The sequence below is a fragment of the Apodemus sylvaticus genome, chromosome 9 (assembly GCF_947179515.1).
Source record: "Apodemus sylvaticus chromosome 9, mApoSyl1.1, whole genome shotgun sequence".
In the NCBI taxonomy this organism is placed as follows: domain Eukaryota; kingdom Metazoa; phylum Chordata; class Mammalia; order Rodentia; family Muridae; genus Apodemus; species Apodemus sylvaticus.
This window is the reverse complement of record NC_067480.1, coordinates 54,236,950-54,257,539: the sequence shown is the minus strand read 5'-3', so window position 1 is coordinate 54,257,539 and position 20,590 is coordinate 54,236,950. Positions and strand designations below refer to the sequence as shown.

The following is a 20,590-nucleotide window of genomic DNA, read 5'->3' as shown; positions in this document are numbered from 1 at the left end:
TTTCCGTCCCGCCTACAGCTCGAGGGCCCCGCCTCCTCACTGCAGAGCTAGAAACTGGAGGCTCCCTGGGGCGGAGCGGCGGGCCCCGACCCCGCTGGGGTGGGGCGAATCCCGTCCCGGCCGGTTGCCCCGGGGTAGGGCAGAGGTCCAGGCCGACTGGCCTTTTTGCCGCTGTGCTGCACTTCTGTGCCTTGAGGCTCGCCCTGGAAGCGGGCCTAGAGTTTTCGCCTCGCCTCTCCGCGAGGCAGGTCCCGGGACTCGCGCGTGTCGCCTCCGCTCAGCGCCCGCTGCCTGAAGAGTCGCTGGCCTTGGTCGCCGCCTAGGTAATGAGGGGAGGCAGGCGGGCAGGGGATGGTGCGGGGACCTGGGGAGGGACAGGGATCATAGCTCGGTAGGTACACAGCGGAAGGCTGCAAGGCCAGTCCTCGCCGCCACTCGTCTCACCGGAGTGGACGCGGCCGGAGTCTGCGGGAAGCCGGCTCCCGCTGTGCGTGCCAGCGCACTGGGGCCGGGGCTCCCGGGTGCCCAGCGGCGGTGCCAGGTGCAGGAGCCGGGCCACCGCCGCCCCGCTCCCCCAGCTCTCACCTTTGGTGGTGCACACAGGCCTGGCGACTTCCCAAGCTGAAGACACTCTGGCCCCAGCCCTGTCTCCTCAGTGACTTCGAAGGGACCTTTTCCCAAATTAAATGTCCAGGCGTCGTTTTGTCTTCAGTGTTTACATTTGCTGCCTTGTTTTTCCCTCGTGGGTTTGTTATGTCAAATACCTTTCCTCCAAATTGACCATGATTTGTGACAGCACCTACATATTGCACAGTGCTTGGCACTCCATAAATATTTGTTGAAACCATGAGTCATGATGCTAAGTTTGGAAAATTGTATTGAACTGTGTGCATCGCTATGATTTTTGTTAAGGTTTTATGAGATTTCAAGATCACCTTGAGAATTACTGTAATTTTAGGGTATTGGTAGATTTCTTTGTTTTTGTTGTTGTTGTTGTTAGCATTTCCTGTAACAGAGTACCATTGAATGCCTAGATTAACTCAAAACCCAAGACCTATAAATACATAGCCTCTTTGGTGTCCATTTAAAGTGTTAACCTTTCAAATGAAAGGCTTTGGGTATGACTTCTATATTATGCCACAAATTAGATTATTTATAAAGCCTTATTGTGGTTAGCGTTTTAGGTGCAGTTGTAAGGGACTACTACTACACTGAGGTACTGCTCAATACACTGAGGTACTGCTCATTACACCGAGGTACTCATCAATATGTTTAGGAATACAGGCTTCTTAAACATATGTATATGTATATACATATATATACACACATATATACATATACACACACATTTATGCATACATACACACAGATTTTAAAGATGGGGGTCTCACTATGTTAGTATCTCTAGATGGCTTAGAACTCACGAAGATCAGTCTGCTTCTATTTCTGCCTCCTAAATGCTGGAATGAAAGGCATGTTCCACCAAGCCTCAGCAAGCTTCTTTATTTTTTTTAAATTTATTTTTAAGGATTTATAATCTTAGCATAATAGCAAAAACTAACAGGAGATCTTTCATCCAACTCCTTTGCCAGGTGTAACTGCTGCCTTGACCTCAAAATGTCTTGAAAAATTATCTGTTAATAGTGTGGTATGCCAAAGCTAAAACTTCTGAGATTAAACCACCACACTGGTAGCCACAGTTCTGGAAGACTGTGACCTGTTTTGTTTTTGTTTTCAAATTGGTTTGTTGTTTAAAACAACAAACTCAATAACAACTTGCTGAAACTAAGTGTGAAGCAGATACAGAATCATGTTAACCATGAAAATTAATTAATCACTAGACCCAGGTAAAGTCAGCAGCAGGAGGTCAGGGCCTCGTGTTAATTACGTGTGTGTGTGTGTGTGTGTGTGTGTGTGTGTGTGTGTGTGTGTGGTGGAGGTCTTCTAGGCTCACCAGTGCCTATCCCATAGTGGCTATTCATTAAGTGTGTCAATATAAATTTTCTCTGTGTGGTTTCTTTCCTTATTTGGGTATTACCTTAGAATAAATTAATAAAAGTGAGCTTTTACTGGGTCACAAGCTGTGAATAATTTCACTGTTACTTAGAAGTCCCCAGCTTCCTTTTCCTATGAGCCTCAATATTTTGTCTTAAAAGTGTTACACTTTTCTTTGTTGTTTGTTTGTTTTTTGAGACATTTCCCTTGTGTTTCCCTAGTTGTCCTGGAATTAGTTCTGTAGACCAGGCTAGCCTTGAACTCTGCCTCCTGAGTTCTTGGATTAAAGGCATGTGCAACCACCGCCCTGCTGCGCCTGACTTTTGTATATTACATGTATACACTTGTTTGCCCTCGGTCATCTTGGAGGATAGGCAGCACAGGCAGGCAGCACAGGCAGGCAGCGCAGGCAGGCAGCACAGGCAGCGCAGGCAGGCAGCACAGGCAGGCAGACAGACAGGCAGGCAAGCAACACAGGCAGGCAGCACAGGCAGGCGGGCAGGCAGCACAGGCAGGCGGGCAGGCAGCACAGGCAGCAGCACAGGCAGGCAGACAGACAGACAGGCAGGCAGCGCAGGCAGGCAGGCAGCACAGGCGGGCAGCACAGGTAGGCAGACAGGCACACAGGCAGCACAGGCAGGCAAGCAGAACAGGCAGGCAGGTAAGCAGTACAGGCAGGAAGACAGGTAGCACAGGCAGGAAGGCAACACAGGCAGGCAGTGAGGGCAGGTAGGCAGGCAGGCAACACAGGCAGACAGGCAGGCAGGCAGCACAGACAGGCAGACAGGCAGGCAGGCAGGAAGCACACAGGCAGGCACACAGAAAGGCAGGCAGCACAGGCAGGCAGGCAGCACAGGCAGGCACACAGGCAGGCAGGCAGCACAGACAGGCACACAGGCAGGCAGGCAGCACAGACAGGCACACAGGCAGACAGGCAGGCAGCACAGGTAGGCTGGAAGCACAGGCAACATCGCTTTCCTCATCTCATACCTGGCCCCCACCCCCATGCCTTAAGTTGGCATTAATTCAAGGCAGGTGACAAGAGTAAGTTTTCCAGGCCTTCTTTTCCTACCTTTGTCTTATAGAGGTTGTCCTGAGAAAATCCACTTCTTCCCTAAGCAATAAAACTGGATAATACTTTATAACATCTATGGTCTATAAACTCTTCCTTTCCTCATTTTGTTTAGCTATTTGTGGGTGCCTTGATCATATATGGGCTTTGACTAAGATGAAGTAATGAAACCAGTTTCAAGAGATGATGTTTAGAAAGGACCAACCACCGCTAGCAAATACTGCCCTCTCTATTGGAAAGGCCTAGAAGATTTGGGTGGTCACTGTGTAGCTCCATGAAGCTGAAGAATTTACTGTGCTAAAATTCTGAGCCTGTCAATGAAAATGGACAAGAGTTGCTTACATAATAAAATGCATAATTTTGTGTCAACAGTTGAGAACATCTTTTTTTAACATGAAAACTACAAAGTGTTTTTCTTAGCCCATTACAAATTCTGTTTCAGATTTGTGAGTCCTGGACCTCAAATGAATTAGTAGGTGATTCGTCAAAAATCTTTGGAGATTCTCAAAGTTTACTTGTAAATGGAATTATTAGAGAGTCTTAGGATTTATTTTTGAGTGGCACTACTTATATAAAGAGGGTCCAAAATTGTTTCTCTGTATGGCCTTCATATTTGTTCAGGGCAGACAAAAGATAGGAGCAATGCAGGATCTTGAGACTTTGGAAATGGAAACTCTCTTTAGCGTTGTGCCTTTCAGGGACTATGTCAGAACAATGATTTTTTTTGTCTTCTTTTTATTTTTTGTCCTTTTTTTATTTTATTTATTTACAATCCAGCCATTGCCCCCTCCCAGAGTTCCTCATTTGATTCATCTTCCCCGACCCCCCATCTCCGAGAGGATGCTCCCCCTATACTCAGAGATGGCACTAGTCTTTGTGCCAATGAGCAGCTGTCTAAATATCTGATAAATTATGATATCTAGTTATTAAAGTTGATATAAATATAAATAATTTTGCTTTTGTTTTTATAGTGGGCTATATCTGCAACTTGAAGGGAAGATACAGGAAAAATCTTCTTTGGAATAGATGGGATTTTGTCACTTTCTGTGAACTAAAGCGATTCAATGTCTCTTTTGGTAAGTTTTGTTATAATTTTATATCAGAGTAGTTTGATCTGGAACAAAAGACATTCAGATTTAAGCTCTGAGATGCTTTGACCTGAATGACCTGTGGTCTATAGAATAATGTAAACTCTCAATGAGTTTTATCTTTTTCAAAATAAGTTTCTCCTACACTTTCTTTAAATATACCCACTATTCCAATTCTTTGCCCCAAACCTATTTTTTCTCATATATTTTTCTTAGATGTCAGTCATATCTAGTAAGCTATGCATTTTCTTTTAAAACTTCAAAAATCCTTTCTATAAATTTTTGTGTGCCCCAAGGCAGGTAAAATAGCATTTAAAATAAACCTTTGACTTAATCAGACAAAAAAAAATATGAATCATTACATTATGTGAGCTACAGAATATATTTGTTTGTATGTTAGATTCACAGCATCTGCTTTAGATTAAGTAGCTGGGGGACTTTCTGTTGTATACAATATAGTGTTTGATAAGTAGGGGGTTAATATTAAGATAGTCATCTTGCTCTTTGTGGGACCTTGGCAGAGCAGATAGCATCCTCATTTAAGTTTGCTCATGGTTGCCAAAAATTAGAGCCAGTGTTCAGACTCATGCCTGACAGTGTGCTCTACTAGACACCCAAGCTGGGAGACAGGACTGTGACATCAGGAGACTATAGTGGCTCCTTATGGGAAATATATAATGCATTTGCCTTAAATGTGTGTATCTGGAAAATATGTTAAAATGCTTCATTCTTTAAAGCATACTTTCTGTAATGGCCAGAGGATGAGAAAACATGCTACTGTTCTTCTGCCCCAGTAGCTCAAAAGTAGCCATCGGCAGTGTAGAAATGAAAAATAAAACAACTAAAACCTGAATGTGAACTAGAGCAGAGGTTGTTGATCCCTGTCCTAAAGGAATGTGAGGATTTACAGTTTTACATCATGTTGCAAGTGAGAAAAGATGTGTAGTGCCCTTCATTAGTCTCCGCGTTGGAGTGACGATTCCGAGACTCCCATTGCTGAATTCACTTTAAAATAATTCGTAGATCGGCCTAGCTGGAAAACACTAGTTGTTGAGAAATTGTGGTGCAAATGTGAAAGAAAGGATGTGATTACTTCTGAGTAACTGACAGTAGTGTTAATAGACATGAGTGGACTTTGAGAATCACCTGAGGCTGTGTTTGGTGCTGGCACTGGTGATGAGATACTAGAGAATCACTCACTATATATGTCTCTCATGGACTCTTAACTTTTTTCTTCCTAAATAGATGAATATCATTCCACTAATCGCTGATGGGATAGAACATAGAAACTACATTCATTATGGGAAATACCTGATAGAACCATGAAATGTGATATTCAGGAAAATGTAAATTTTGGTAATACAATCAAGTCTCTTAATTTGCTTTGGGTTGAACATGTTTGTCACCTTAAGAAACAAAATTGGTTACAAATATATTCAGTGTGTCCATAATTCAATAAATGGTTTAATGTAGAAAATCACGCTTTATATATTCAAAACTATCTGAGAAAAAGATAAAAAACTATTGGTCCAGCAAAATAATTTTTAGCTTAATAGTCAGAAAATGATAATTTTTAGCCAAATATTTAGAAATTTGTCAGATGTATGAGGTGATAAAAGACTTATAAATTCAGTTAAAATAGATTTGTAACCTTGAGAAAGTGAAGGCAAGGAGCAGAGATGGCACTGAGCACAACCGTAACGGAGTGACGTGCGTCTGCGGGCCTGGCTGCTTCCCTGCCCTGCTGTCCCCGTTGGTGCCTCCATCCGGGTTGGTTTTTGATTCTGCTTCCAGCCCTGATCCTGGGTCTTTTGTACACACAAGCCAGGCCTGTGTGTGTCGTGCTTTGTACTCATGTCAAATATTTTTGACTTCCAGGATTGTTTCTGTGCTTCACGAACACGAGTCGAATCGCTCAGACCAGAAAAACAGTCTGAAACCAGTATCCATCAATACTTGGTAAGAATGTGGTTGAACACAGGCAGTGCTCCTCCTCCGCCTCCTGTGATACTCTTTACTAACTCTCCTTTTGCCTGCTGGTCTCCCTAAGTCTAACTGACCCGCTCTTTCTGAGCAGTGTCATGGACTCCTGTGGTTTCACATTGTCCAGGAGTTTCTCAGGTGCTCTAAGGGGAACATGGCGATTACCCGACTTACTCTTCCCTGGGCCCTGGGATTATCTACAGAATACATCTGATTAGATTGTTTTTCCAGGGTATTTCTGCTGATTGGAGTGAGACTTTAATCTGCTTCCGAATCTTCCCTTCCCCGGTACATTTTGCCTTGGCTAATGAAATCATGACTGTTTCCCCTACATGCTAGAAATGCTGCTGTTCCCCTTACGCTACCTGTCCCCTCTGTTCAGGAGCAGGGCACTACTACTCAGCCATATCTCCACCTGGTCTGTAGTCTGGGCACACTTGCGACCTTCAAAGCTGCTCCAAAATGCCCACTCATGCCACTACGGAGCCAATGGGTAAAGTCCACATCTCTCAGTATGAGGGAGACTCTTAATGGTATAGCGTATGGCCAGTGTTTGAGTTTCCTCTCTTACTGGGAATATCTTCTTCTCTCTGCTTGAAATACCCTTGTTTCTGCCCTCCCCTGAAATTTCTCCTCATCTGTAAAGAATTGATTCCATTTTGTATCTGTAAACTCTTCCCCCAGATCCTTTTACTTCATTGTGCTGTCACCTGTCAGGACATTCTCATGGAACACTTGTCACTGCATTGTCTTATAGTGAGTGAGGTCTGTGTCTCTTCAAGTAGAGTATGATCCCCATGTAGGGGCATCCTTATCTTATTCATCTTTGTCTGACATACTAAGCAATATAAATGGTTATACTTGGTAATATGGCTCTGAAATCTTTACTCCTTAATTTATACTACAAATTTTATTATACATTAAAACCTGCTTTGAAGATTTTGTTACAGCATAAGGTAACTCCAGTTATTTTTACTTATAGTTTATCTCAGGCCTGTAGTATGAATAGTTTAATAAATCCTAGTGGTGTTCCTTTGTGCCACTGACCATTTAAGTTCTCAAAACACACACACAGCTCCTTTATGGGAGACAGCATGTTAACATTACAATTAACAGCAAAATACACAACCTCACACAGGCCTGCCTTTAGCCAGTGCCATTTTTGTTCACCAAAATTCCATCTTCAAGGCACATGCCTTTGCGTATAGTAGGAGGTGGTTTCTAACCCTTTCTACCCTTCAGACTGAGGTAACTCAGGCACATGACTTGTTTCTGTGCTGTTATTGAGCCCTGAAACTTTAGAAATTTCCTTGCTAGTATTCTTCTTAACCTCTGGGTTTGGAGCCTTTTGTATTTTAAGTTGAACAACAACAACAACAAAAATCTTTAGTGAGGGAAGCAGAGGCCTGGCTTGCAGTTTCATGAGGAAAAGCAAACTATAGAAGTTCTAGGATGGAAACTGGGCCTAGAGGTTAGCAAAGCCTCCCGGACTCCCGGGCTGCTGCTGAAAGAGCAGTGTCAGGTGTCGCCTGCTGGTGACTTGTAGCTTTCTGTCAGGCTGGATACTTACTTTACAATGGGTTAAATGTTAGGTTAAAATGATGCAAATTTAAGCTCTTTGACTTCTGACATTAGTTTCCCATTATAAACCATAAAACTTCTGATTATGATTTCTATGAAGTCACAACGACAATGACCATTAAGATTAAGGAATGTCAAGGTATGCCAATGCCATCCAGCATCGTCTGCCATCTTTTGGGTCCTTCTTGACATCCTGTGTCCTTTCACGTATTTTCTTTAGCTAAACATCCTTTCACCTGTGTCTGCTTCAGGAAAACACTCCTTCACAGGCCTACCCCAGCAGAACACCTTCAGACACAATTGACTTTCCAAAAACCCCCTAAGTTTCCACTTCAGCCTGGCCTTCCTTCCTGCTCCTCCGCTCAGGACAGGTCTGTGTGGACAAGGAAGCTCACCTCTGCTGCTCACCTCTGAGGCAGTGTGAGGAGCTGGCTGCTGTCTTCTGCAATCCTGCTTTTGTTGCCATGGTAGACTGTATGCCTTTGGAACTGTAAACCACAGAAAACTCTTTCTTCCTGTTAGCTTTTGTCAGGATATTTTATCACAGCAGCAGACATGAAACTAGGACAGGGAGACTGTCACAACTTAGCTTTCTAGTTCTGTAGTTGTTAAATCACCAGAAGTAAGGTTAGTTTGGGATGAGTTTCTTCGAAACCATGCTGTCTCCTTGTGATTACTGTGACATTTTCTCCATGGCTCTGTCAATTTGATCTCAGTCTTTTCTGGAAAGAAACATCAACCTTGCTGCTTTATTGTATTCTATTTTTTGAAAATTGGGTCTGTTACCAGGTATGATGGCTCATGTCTCTACTATTAACACTTGAGAGATTGCGGCAGGAGGATTGCCACAAGTTCAAGGCCAGTATCTGGGCTAGGTAGTGAAACCTTTCCTTAAAAAAAGAAAGGAAGGAGCCAGGCAGTGGTGGTGCACACCGCACACCTTTAATCGCAGCACTTTGGAGGAAGAGTTCTGAGTTTGATGCCAGCCTGGTCTACAGAGTAAGTTCCAGGACAGCCAGGGCTACACAGAGAAAAAAAAAAAAAAAAACTTGGGGGAGAGGAAGAAAGGGAGGGAGAGAGGGAGGAATAGCAGAACTAGAGAAAGAAGACTGGGAGTGTGGACACACAGTTGCTCTTGAATGAGTTAGGAGTTCACTGTGTGTTCATAACAAGACAGACGGGGGCAAGAGAGAGACTTCGGGTTGCTGACCTAGACCCTGTCTCAAAAACAACAAACAAAACAAACCCAGCAAACAAAAAAGACCCTTAACCTTTGAATATTTACTTGTAGCATCTATATCTTGTTTTGAGAAGACCATTTCCCTCATGCAATAGATGGAAAGAGTTAGAGGCAGGCTGGCTAGCTGATTTCAGCCCATCATGCAGTAATATTGTCATTTGCCTTTTTATTTTATGTGTGTTTAGCCTGCATGTATGTCTGTGTGCCACATGCATGAAGTGCCTGCAGAGGCTAGAAGAGACCATTTGATCCCCTGGATCCCACCTGTAACTCTAGTTATAATTAGCTGCCATGTAGGTGTTGGGAACTGAACCTGTGTCCTGTAGAAGAGTAGCAAATGCTCTTAACCACTGAGCATATCTGCCCCCTGCCATTTTATAGGTTACAAAAATAAACCTTGGTGCCTTGTCTCTAGCATTTCTAATAAGTCTTACAGATTGATATCACTTTAAAAATTTAAGACATTGTTATACACTTCTTTTTATTGTATGTTTTCTTTACATCTGTTTATTTGAATGCTCCTCATTCTGAAAAAAACAAAATCAAAAACAAAAAAACAACTCAGCTTATGGTCTCATCCCACCCCCAAATTGGATTCTCTTCCATCCCCTCTTTATTTGTGCTTCATCATAAATGAAGTGTTGTCAGTCTGTTCTCAAGTATAGGAAACATACTCGCCTCTATCTGTATAACTCTATTGGCTTTAAACACTACCTATTTCTCCTGATTAAAGAGTTAGGTGTGAGTGGAGTTAGCACAATTCCTGCACACTGTACTGTTGGTTCCCCGCTTCCGTCTCGCTTCCTTGGAGGCAGTGACAAGATTCTTGCCACCTGCTAGTTCCTGTCAAGGCTTCTTAGCGCCCTTTGGGGTCCTGCTGTCCTTCAGGACACCCTCTTGGATATCATATTATGCCAGTAGGCTAGGCCTCATCTTTCTGCTTCCTGTGTGATATTTCACTGCTGCTATATTTAGATACAAACTTGACTCTGATTCCAGTGCACCCCATGAGACCTCATATTGCTACGGGCACTGTCAGCTGGGAGGCCTGTAACACTGAGCTCCCGTCTCCTTAGCTTTATTTTTTTTTTTTTTTGACCTTCTCTTAATTCATTTTATCATATGAAAGACTTCTTTACTGTATACCCCAGACTCAAAGCGAGAACACAAGCCTAGAACATCTTCCCAGGTCCTCCCTTGGGAGGAAATTGCAATTCCTCCCTTGAACACTTAACAGTTATTGTCTATTCTTAGAACCTTCTAGAAGTTTTACTGAAAATGAGATGGAAAGTATGTCTTGCTCTTGCCCATCTGTTTTTTCTGCCTTTCTCTCTTTAGGCTGAAACCTGACATCAGTCACCAAGTGCCAAATTCTGTCTAGATCTTAAAATTCTTTTTAGTCACCTTCCGGTATTGTCAATATTTTCTGTTGGGATAAGGAGATCAAATTGGGGGACTAATGATATTTATTCTGTTTTATTTTTATCATGTAAAAAATGCAGGTAGATGAGCCCGCCGTTTCCCGGCCCCCTCCGTCTGCTAGAGCCGCTGCAGAGGCGTGCTGCACTGACGCCTCTCACTATGAACTGCAGGTGGAGATAGGTAATGTGCTGGCTTCACAGCCTCACCTCTTAGTGCGAGAGTGGAAACTGCAGCACACAGACTATTGTATAGGCTTGCCTTTCTGCCTTGTCACCTTCGGCATAAAATTGGATTTTAGCTGGGTCGGTTAACTGAGTCTAAAACATTTTATCTCTGTCTAAAAATCACTCATATTTTAAGATTTCCATCTAGTATTTCTTTCCCACTGAAATACGTTTAATAAAAAAGTGAAAGTGAAAGAGAGAGAGAGAGAGAGAGAGAGAGAGAGAGAGAGAACTTAGATAACCCAGTACATACTTGAATCATTTTGTAGGAGGTTTTTAGTTTTACGGGTTTAATTTTCACAGGGTAGGAATTTAAATCTTCACATAATTTTTTCAGTCATAACACTTAACCCAAATTGCTTTTTAATTTATATTTTTATCCAAATTTTATTGTAAAAACATTCTCATTTAAATATCAAACAAAATCAGTTCCTGTTTATAGCTTTATGTTTGTGAAACATTTGCTCTGAACATTCAGGAGCATTTATTAATCACTGAACACCAGCGACACCTTTGGGTGGAAGCTCTAGGAAGCTCTGAAGTTTACTCTCTGTGAGGTGAACGCGGAGAACAGCACTGTGGGACACTAGAGGGCGTTGGAGGAGAGGTGTGGGAAGGGAACCTCTTAAAGGTGTCTGTCCCTAGCTTTGAAGACTGATTTATAATGTATGTATGCCTTTTAGTATAAAGATTATTTACCTAATATAGTGGATGAAAACCAGTTAACTAACATTAGTTCATCACTCGGTAGCAGCACAGAGAAGACGGAGCTGCAGACTAGCAGTGTGTGTGGAGAATGACGCAGCAGGGCTGGCCTCTGGGGGGTTGGAGCTGAACAGTACTGCTAACTCACACAATTGCTGGCCAGAAGAAAAGGCTTACAAGAAACCAAGAAGCTGGATAACGGAACCAGCCTTGGCCTGCATTGCTGTGAGCTTGGGGACTCTGCCACAGACACTGACAGAGGTGGAGCTCTTGAACATGATGCCTTATACCTTGTGAAAGGATGGATCAATTTATAGGATGATATCTTATAGGCTTTGGGGAGTGAGTGGGCTGAGCATGTTCATCTCTCATATTGTTTGTAAGAACGCAAAAGCAGTTCAGCCACACTGGAAAACAGTTTGGCAACTCTTAAATTCAATCCTGTATTTGTCACATGTCCTAGCAATCTCATGTGCAGGTACTTGTCAAAAAGAAAGGAAAATGTGTCTTCTTAAGGCACACAGACTATTGTATAGGCTTGCCTTTCTGCCTAGGACTAGTTAGGGAAACTTTATTTATAGTCACCAGAAACTGAAAGTAACTGAAATGCCCACCACTTAGGAATGCATAAAATACTTATGATAGAGCTAAATAAAGCATTTTTTCAGCAACAGGGGGAATCAGATACATGGAGCACGGGTAAATCAGATACATGGAGCACGGGTAAATCTCAAAAGCATTTCACTAAGTGAAAGAAGCCAAGCACAAAAGGCCGCAGTGTCTTTTCTTTTGGTGGACACCTCTGATGGACACCAAGCAGGTCGGCGGTTGCTAGGCTTTGCAGGTAGAGGCCTGAGATGGCTCAATAGCATTCCATTGTTGCCTATATGACAGTTTGTTCATCGAGTCATAATTTTAGCAGTTACTATATACAGTGGTGTTGCGTGGTTTTAATATACCTTTCTCCAGATTAAGCATCTTTTCACATGTCTATTATTTTTATTGAATTGCTTTCTGTCTTATAACATTCCAAGAGCTCTTTGTAAGTTCTGAATGTTTTCAGTCAACGGCTTACCCTTTATTTTTTGTATATTGGTAAATCTACACTCCTGCTAACATTTCAGTGCCCAGGTAAAACAGTGACAGAAGAAAGTGCCCTGATAAGTAAAAGTGAACACAGGGCAGGTAGATAGATCGATAGAGTCTAAACACGGTCGTCAGTCTGACAGACACCTTCATGCAGGTGTGCCAGCATCACACGGTATGCTCTGTACTCTGTGTGTCTGTGTTGGGGTGGAGGTGTCTTCACAAAAGCTCAGAGACTGCCTTCCCTTTCCACTGCCTGGTGTGTGGCCTTTGAAACAGTGAGTCTGGAAAGCTCCAGGCCACTAGAAGGAAATCGTGAGGCCTGAGATGCGACCCTTCAGGCAAAGCCTGTCTGTCCAGGAACTTATATAGAAGCCTTTCAGTTCCTCCAAAGATGTCTCCTTAGGATGGATGGCTAGAAAGTCATGAAGAGAACTTATGAGTGGACAAGAAAGTAAGGTTAATATGAGGAAAAGAACATGTAATGTCTTATTGAGGGTAGAGGAGGAAGAGTTGGGAGGCTAAATATGACTAAGATACACTTAAGAACTTTTCAAGGAAGTTATCATACAAAAAAGTCAAGGGCTGGAGAGGCAGCTCAGCAACTGTGAGCTGGCTGCTCCTCTAGAGGCTCTGGGTTGAATCCCCAGCGTCCACGTGGCAGTTCACAACTGTCTGAGCTCCAAAGCCAGGGATGTGGCACCAGGCATACACGAGATATACATATATGTGCATGCATGCAAAAAACCTATACATGTAAAATAAAAAAATGAGATGTATCTTTTAATAAAAGGAAGTCCAGGAGGGACACACTGTTGAAGTGAATGTCATGTCTGAATCACATACCAGCGGGCGGTTTAGTGTCATGTGAGAGGACACCTGAGCTTGGTACCGTTGAAACCTCTGGTAGGCAGGCTCCATCTTCTCAGTGTGCAAGCTCCCACCTTCCTGAACAACAGTGTGGACCAGCCCTAACTGGGTAGCAATGGCTTCTCTCAAGTAGCTGGGAATGGCCTGGGTTGAAGTGTTGGGAGTGAGGTGTCTGAGTTCTGGGATGTCACTGTGGTACCGAGGATGCCTGAGCCTTTTCCTTTTCTTAGTGGTTTAGAGGGCAGGGAGTTTTAAATTTTGCTGAAGCAGATAGGGTCCACTTTTTTCCTGCTTTGACTGTTATCATGGGTTTTATGTGTGACTGCAGGAAGAGGGTTTGACAACTTGACCTCTGTTCATCTTGCACGGCACACTCCTACAGGAACACTGGTAACTATAAAAATTACAAACCTGGAAACCTGTACTGAAGAACGTCTGAAAGCTTTACAGGTAATGATACAGAGGGAGGAGGTGCTGGCTGGGATGTCTGTTTGAGAGGATAGTGAATTTTTCTGTCCACAACCTATAGTTCTGTTAAAGAAAGTAAATTAAACTAAGTCATGCAGTTATCAGATTGGGAAAAACTCATGAAAGCAAGATGCATTAGCTGATAAATCAAATATATTCAAACTTTGGTAAATAGTACGAATTCTTCAAGTGACACTGAAATATGAGAGGCATATTTCAGTGTTACAGTGGAGACTGACAACACCCTCAGTAGGTCTAATGACAAACAGGAAAGAAAAGGAGTTTCTTTTCTATCATTTAAGCAAAATTAACCTCAGAATTGGTAAATTTTAATGGGATTATATTTCAGGTATATATAACTACTTTGTTGTTTCTAATCACTTTTTTTTGTACAAAGAGGAAAGTTATTTTAGTGTTGTCTCAAATCCTAAAATATTTATATGAGGGTGAGGAGATGTCTCTGCAAAGTGAAGGTGTTTATTCCAAACCTCATGACCTGAGTTTGACCTCTGGAGCCCACGAGATGGAGAAAGAGCAATTCCTGCCAGATGGCTCTGGCAGCCACTTGTGCACTGTGTCATGTGCATGTCCCTCCAGCAAATAAGTAAATAAATGTAAAAGCATTTTAAAAACAGGTCGGCAGGTAAGTAGGTAGGTAGGTAGGTCGGCGGGTAGGTAGGTAGCATGGGGGGAAAGATGGGGAGAAATTCTACAGTGGTTCTCTCCATGATGTGTTAGTGATTTCCCTTGTCTTCATTTTTAGGTGTTTTTAAACATTTCTACAGCAAAAACTTATACAGTATTTAAATGTGTTCCCTTTGGAGGTAGACTGAGTCACATTTCTTTTTCACTGTGTGCTTCTGGACAAGTGTTCTGACATTTTAAAAGTGCCTTATAAAACACTAAGTTAGTGACTTGTATTTTCTGGAGCAGTTACGAAATTTAGAAGTAAAAGCCAATATGCCCCTTGAGTATCAGGCACAGTAGTCACTGCTGTTGAGAAAGAAAAGGTGACTTTACACGTCTTTTCTCTTTTTTATTTATCCTAGAGAGCAGTGATTCTATCTCACTTTTTCCAACATCCCAATATTACAACTTACTGGACAGTTTTCACTGTGGGCAGCTGGCTTTGGGTTATTTATCCATTTATGGCCTACGGTAAGGAAATGGTTTTGAGTAAAAAAGCTAATTGTTTAACATGGATGGTATCATTGTAAAAACAGAGTGGGGTCTTGTATCTATCATTCACTACTTTTAATTTGCAGATCTAGTGGCCAATTCTAGATTTCGTACTATATCTCTGCTGCTGCTTTTCCAGGGTAGAATGGGGGTGGTGACCACCAACCACCACTGATTCTCCAAAAGTGCTGTGCCCTGGCCAACTGCCACCCTCAGCTTCCCTCCCCCTCCTTAGAGAGAAGTGGTTGTTGTGAGGCAGGAATAGCATAAGCACATGGTTGTCGCGCGCCTATCGTCTCTCATGAACGACGCACGGCAACAGGATTCTTCTGCAGGATTCTTCTGCGGACACTCTTTACTGTACAGGTTTTCAGTACCACTCCTGAGGCTGAGAGTTCTGAACCGTCCCCGGACGGGCCACCAACTGTCGGTGCCTAACCTTGTCCCGCAAGAAAAGACGCGACACGACCAGGTTCTTCTCTGCAGCACCTTATTTAGGACCTTCCTTTTCTTCTTCTACACGGGGCCCCGAACCTGTCTTTTGCCGCCCTTACATAGCCCAGCAGCCCTCGCTTAGGGGCATGTCGCATTGTGATAGGAGAACTAAGGTTCACCTCATTAGCATGCCAATGTTGAGTCATAGCAAAGCCATACTGCACGTGTGTTAAAGTTGTTTACCAACTGCACGTGTGTTAAAGTTGTTTGCATGGACTAAATATTTCCTACCAGCGCCGTCTTGCAACAGCGCTGGATAAAGTGGCTTCCCACACATGGTCGTCACCTCTGCTTCACTGTCCTATGAACTGATGTCAGTGAGCTCTAGACACCAGGTGTGTGCCTGGCTTCCTTACCTGTGCTTACTACAGGAGGAAAGCACTCAGGCTTTCTATTCTGGTAAGCCCTGGTGCCTAGTACAGCTCATTTTTCAGTAAATATACTGAACAAATAATAGTGGATTCTAGAGCTTCTGTCTTTAGAGCAGCCTTTGTGAATTACTTCTAGATCTAAAGTATCACATATACACATTTTTATTCAATACTGAAAAATACTATTTTTAAAGTCACTAAAAGAGGTGTATGTGTGTGTGTGTGTGTGTGTGTGTGTGTGTGTCTGTGTGTGTCTGTGTGTCTCTGTGTGTGCTGTTACTGTGGTTGAAATACAGGGCCCTGAGCAGGGTAGGCAAATGCTTTACCTCTGAGTTATATTCCCAGCCCCTCCTTCAAAAAATAGCAAGGAGGGAGGAAGAAGGGACGAGGGATTAGGATTAAATATTTCTAGCCAGGTCTGGTGGCACAGTTGGCACAAAACTATAAGATACTTAGGAGTCTGCGACAGGAGGATCACAAGTCAAGGCCTGCCTGAGCTGCAGAATAAGTTCAAGGCCAACCTCAGCAACTTAAATGGTATTCTACCTTAAAATTAAAAAAGTGGATAGAGATCTGGGGATAAAGTACAGTAATAGCATGTATGAAGTTTTAGATTCAAGCCTTAGTTCTATTTTGTGATAGTGATGATAGTCATGATGATGATGATGGTGATGATGGGATTATGATTGTGATTATGGTGATTGTAACCATGGTGATGGTGGTGGTGGTGGTGGTGAAGGGAAGTTGTATTCACATGGGAAATTGGCTATACTAAAGGTAAAAGATATATGTTTGTTTCCTTATGATTGAAAAGAATATTTAAAGCATAGTTGAAAGTAAAATCACTTTCATCTGAATATATCTGGGTTTTCTTTCAGGTTCAGCAAGTCAGCTCCTAAGGACCTACTTTCCTGACGGAATGAGTGAAACTTTAATAAGAAACATTCTCTTTGGAGCAGTACGAGGGTTGAACTATCTGCACCAAAATGGCTGTATCCATAGGTATTTGCTTATTTATAGTCTACACAAGTGAAAGAACTTTAAAAGAAAGCATCCAGGGAAACTTGTGTAAAAAGAAGTGTTAGAAAAGGAGGGGAAAGAAATAATGAAAATTGAAGATGACCAGTAGATATCTGAGCAGTAGATAACCGAGGTGCCTGCCGTTCGTGTCCTGTCACCAGAAACGTGCTGCCACAGTGTATGTGCACGCTGGGGTGGCGGGACTGTTGGGAGCATGTCTTCATGGGAGTGGCCGAGGGAGGACTCAGGCCAGGGTAGCAGCTGGGATTTTGGTTTGTTTTTTTGTTTTTGTGTTTTGTTTTGTTTTCGGAAAATAAAGAGTGTCTTTAACTACATTCCAGCTTATGTCATGTTTCTATCTTGTGTGAGTTATAACAGTCCTTTCCTCTGAGTGGTCTTCAGCCCTGCAGAGTGCCATTCTAAGTACCAGTTCTCCCTGTGCTCCTCTGGAATCTTGCGTGTCATTGAATCTTGTAGATTCATTTTGAGTAGACTTGCTTGTCGTCTTTGTATCCCTAACCCTCACTGCTGGGTTGCTTGCTTGTCAGCAGCATTCTGACTGAAGACTCCAAGTTGAATGTATTCAAACAGAGGTCCTCTTCGCCTTATCAAGTCCTTGGCTGTCCCACTTTGAGAGTGTCCAAATGTAGTGTTTTAGATGGAAAACAAAGCTCTTGGATCATCTGTAGGACAGTTCAAAGAACTTTAATATGGCATATCTTTATAAATGATGGTATCCCACAGAGACTTCTATTTATTTCATTTAACTTCAAATAATAACTGTAAGCTTCAGTGCATCCTCAAATAGGGAAACTCATTTCATTCCCTTGTGATACTCGCCCTGCTCTGGTACTATATTAAGTACCTAAGCGGTTCCTTGACTCCTTGAAAATGTCATGTATTTGAAGTTCATATAGTACACTGCTGTTTATTAAGGGTATTTACTTTCCAAGGGAATATGAGGGAATGTTCTCACCAGACTTTTATTCATTCTTCATTGGCCAGATTCCTAGTACTTAGGACTGTTTCTTTTTGTTCTAGGAGTTTTAAAGCCAGCCATATCCTCATTTCTGGTGATGGCCTGGTGACCCTCTCTGGCCTGTCCCATCTGCATAGTTTGGTTAAGCACGGACAGAGGCGTAGGGCTGTGTTTGATTTCCCCCAGTTCAGCACGTCAGTGCAGCCGTGGCTGAGTCCAGAGCTACTGAGACAGGTCAGCTGTGGCTATCGCTGTTGTGTCTGTGCGTCTCAATGTCTTTTTTTGTTTGACTAAAGGACAGTTGTGTCCTTGGTTTTTTTGGTGAATGGCTGCCACAAGACCTTTTCTCTTCCCACGTTTGTGTTAGGAATTTTAATTTGTGAAGGCATTGATCAGGTGGACCTTGATTCTGTTCTTTGGGGGCTCTTTTCCATTGCTCACCATCCTTTATCAAGAGGACAGCTGTATACCACTCTGCTATTCCTACTAAGGTTCCCATTGTGCTTGCAGGATTTACATGGATATAATGTGAAATCGGACATTTACAGTGTTGGGATCACAGCATGTGAATTGGCCAGTGGGCAGGTACCTTTCCAGGACATGCACAGGACTCAGGTAATGCCCCTGAACTTAACTGTCACAGCTTCTTAGGTCTAGATAACTTCCACTGAACATATTGTGGACTCTCGAGCTTTATTAGCATTTTTGTGTACATGTTTTACCTATAGATGTTTTTCTCTCTCCTAGATGCTGTTGCAGAAACTAAAAGGTCCTCCGTATAGCCCACTGGATGTCAGTATTTTTCCTCAGTCAGACTCTAGAATGAGAAATTCCCAGTCAGGAGTAGACTCCGGGATTGGAGAGAGTGTGCTTGTTTCCACTGGAACTCACACAGTCAATAGTGACCGGCTCCATACACCATCCACAAAAACGTTCTCTCCTGCCTTTTTTAGCTTGGTGCAGCTGTGTTTACAGCAAGATCCTGAGAAAAGGTAATATTGGTTCACCTCTAAATAGCACAAAACATATGTGCTTTACATCTTATAGTAGTTTCATGATATTGCCCTTCCCATATAAGTAATATATGTTCATCAAAAACTTAATCTGGAGAATGTCAGTGCTGAGAACAAGGCAAAGTGGTGAGCGAGAGTGAAGAGCACCTGGGCTCTTGTCCTGCTCAGGCCACGCAAGCTGAGCGGCCGCAGGCACATCAGTGCTAGGTGTGTCTGCTAAGGCACCTTTGGAAACTACTAAGTAGTATAAAACAGGTTGGAGTGTGTACACACACACACATACATGTACATATGAACACAAACACGCACACATACACACATTTTCTGATATTAGGTTTTATTTTCTAATAACTTTTTCAAAAATTTCAGGCCATCAGCAAGCAATTTGTTGTCCCATGTGTTCTTCAAGCAGGTAAGCTGGTCCATTATTCATTGTTTTAAATATTTTAAAATATTATTTTTAAAAGCCTTTATTAGTTGACTTCATAGGACACTTGGGTTACAAAGAATTTTACTAATAACTTCCCTATAAAATAGAATTAAAATAAGAACACATTTTTAGTAGTTAATTTTAAGCTCATTTTAGTGTGTGTGTACATGGTGTATGTTCATGCATGTGTCATAAGGACACTTCTGGAAGTAACTCTCACTCCATTGTGTGTGGACCCCAGATAGAGCTCAGGTTTTCAAGTATAGACCTGAATCACCCTTGGCACCTTTGCCTGCTGAGCCATCTGGTAGCCCTAATTATATCTAAAAGATTTTTATTCTTCAAAAACAAAGCAGTAAAAATAGCATATCATGTTACATACACTATATTTTTATTAACTTAAAACTGGTGTCTGTCTTACCTAGAAATAATGATGGGGCAGAATAATTGTGCTTAAAAATTAGTTTATTTATCTTTTAAGTCTTTGTTTTTCTCCGATTGTCAGAATTAGAAGCGTTTATAAGGAAAAGACCTAAAAATAATTTTAATTTTTAAATTTCTTTAAAAGTTATTTATTGCTTATAAAACATTTGTTGAGTGTCTGTGCCCATATCACTATGTTAAGTTTCTTTAACAGATGAAGGAAGAAAGCCAGGACTCTATACTCTCTCTGCTGCCCCCGGCTTATAACAGGCCAGCAGCATCACTGCAGCCAGTGTCACCGTGGAGCGAGCTGGAAGTCCAGTTTCCTGATGACAAAGACCCAGTCTGGGAATTCTAGGGTTGCCAAATCATTTCATGTCCTCTATACTTGACAGCCTCTCCTTGCTGCTTGTCTTCTGTCTTGCTAGGTACAAATGACAAAATCTATACTTGAAAATACAGTTGGTGCACTGGAGAATCAGTTAAACCATTCTGTTCATGGGGAGTGGATTTACCCTCTGCCCAGATCAGAGTGCCTCCATGACTGCAAGGGCAGGTACTGCCCAGCTCAGCTGTGTCGGCTCGCCCGCCTTCCTCCCTCCCTCCCTTTCTCCCTCCCTCTATCCCTCCACCCCTCCTCCCCCCTCTTTTTTTTTTCTTTTCTCTTCTTTTCCACTTTCTAAGCTGTGACTGGCACATTCTGGATCTCAGTGTAACTTTTTGAGCTGGTTAATTTTCTTCTACATTTTATTGATCTCTGGGGATGAACCCTTCCTCAGAGGACAGTGCTTCCAGGCATATTTTCTTCCAGATTCACTAGCCTTTTTGATCAGCTATTGTTAGATGAAAAGGCTGGTTTATTCTGGTACAAAGCCCCTTTTTTTGGAGAAGGGAAAATGTTTGTACTATCCCTTTTACATATGGCAAAATCAAACTGAGCCTTGCT

General features: G+C 42.5%; 1 protein-coding gene across 1 annotated transcript; it reads left to right on the top strand.

Annotated features, from left to right (window-relative positions):
* Positions 1-29: 29 nt before the first annotated feature.
* On the top strand, positions 30-20,235 carry Stradb (STE20 related adaptor beta). The gene is made up of 12 exons (XM_052192522.1): positions 30-323; positions 4,039-4,143; positions 6,034-6,114; positions 10,462-10,561; positions 13,595-13,716; positions 14,784-14,892; positions 16,658-16,781; positions 17,841-18,012; positions 18,289-18,393; positions 18,526-18,770; positions 19,161-19,203; positions 19,859-20,235. Exons 2-12 carry the CDS (start codon positions 4,132-4,134, stop codon positions 20,000-20,002), a joined length of 1,257 nt encoding a protein of 418 aa, XP_052048482.1. The 5' UTR covers positions 30-323; positions 4,039-4,131; the 3' UTR covers positions 20,003-20,235.
* Positions 20,236-20,590: the final 355 nt, after the last annotated feature.

Coding starts and splice junctions, on each gene's coding strand:
- Stradb (XM_052192522.1), top strand. Junction 10,562..13,594: donor TGAACTGCAGGTGGAGATAG/GTAATGTGCTGG, acceptor GTGTGACTGCAG/GAAGAGGGTTTGACAACTTG. Junction 18,771..19,160: donor CAGCAAGATCCTGAGAAAAG/GTAATATTGGTT, acceptor CAAAAATTTCAG/GCCATCAGCAAGCAATTTGT.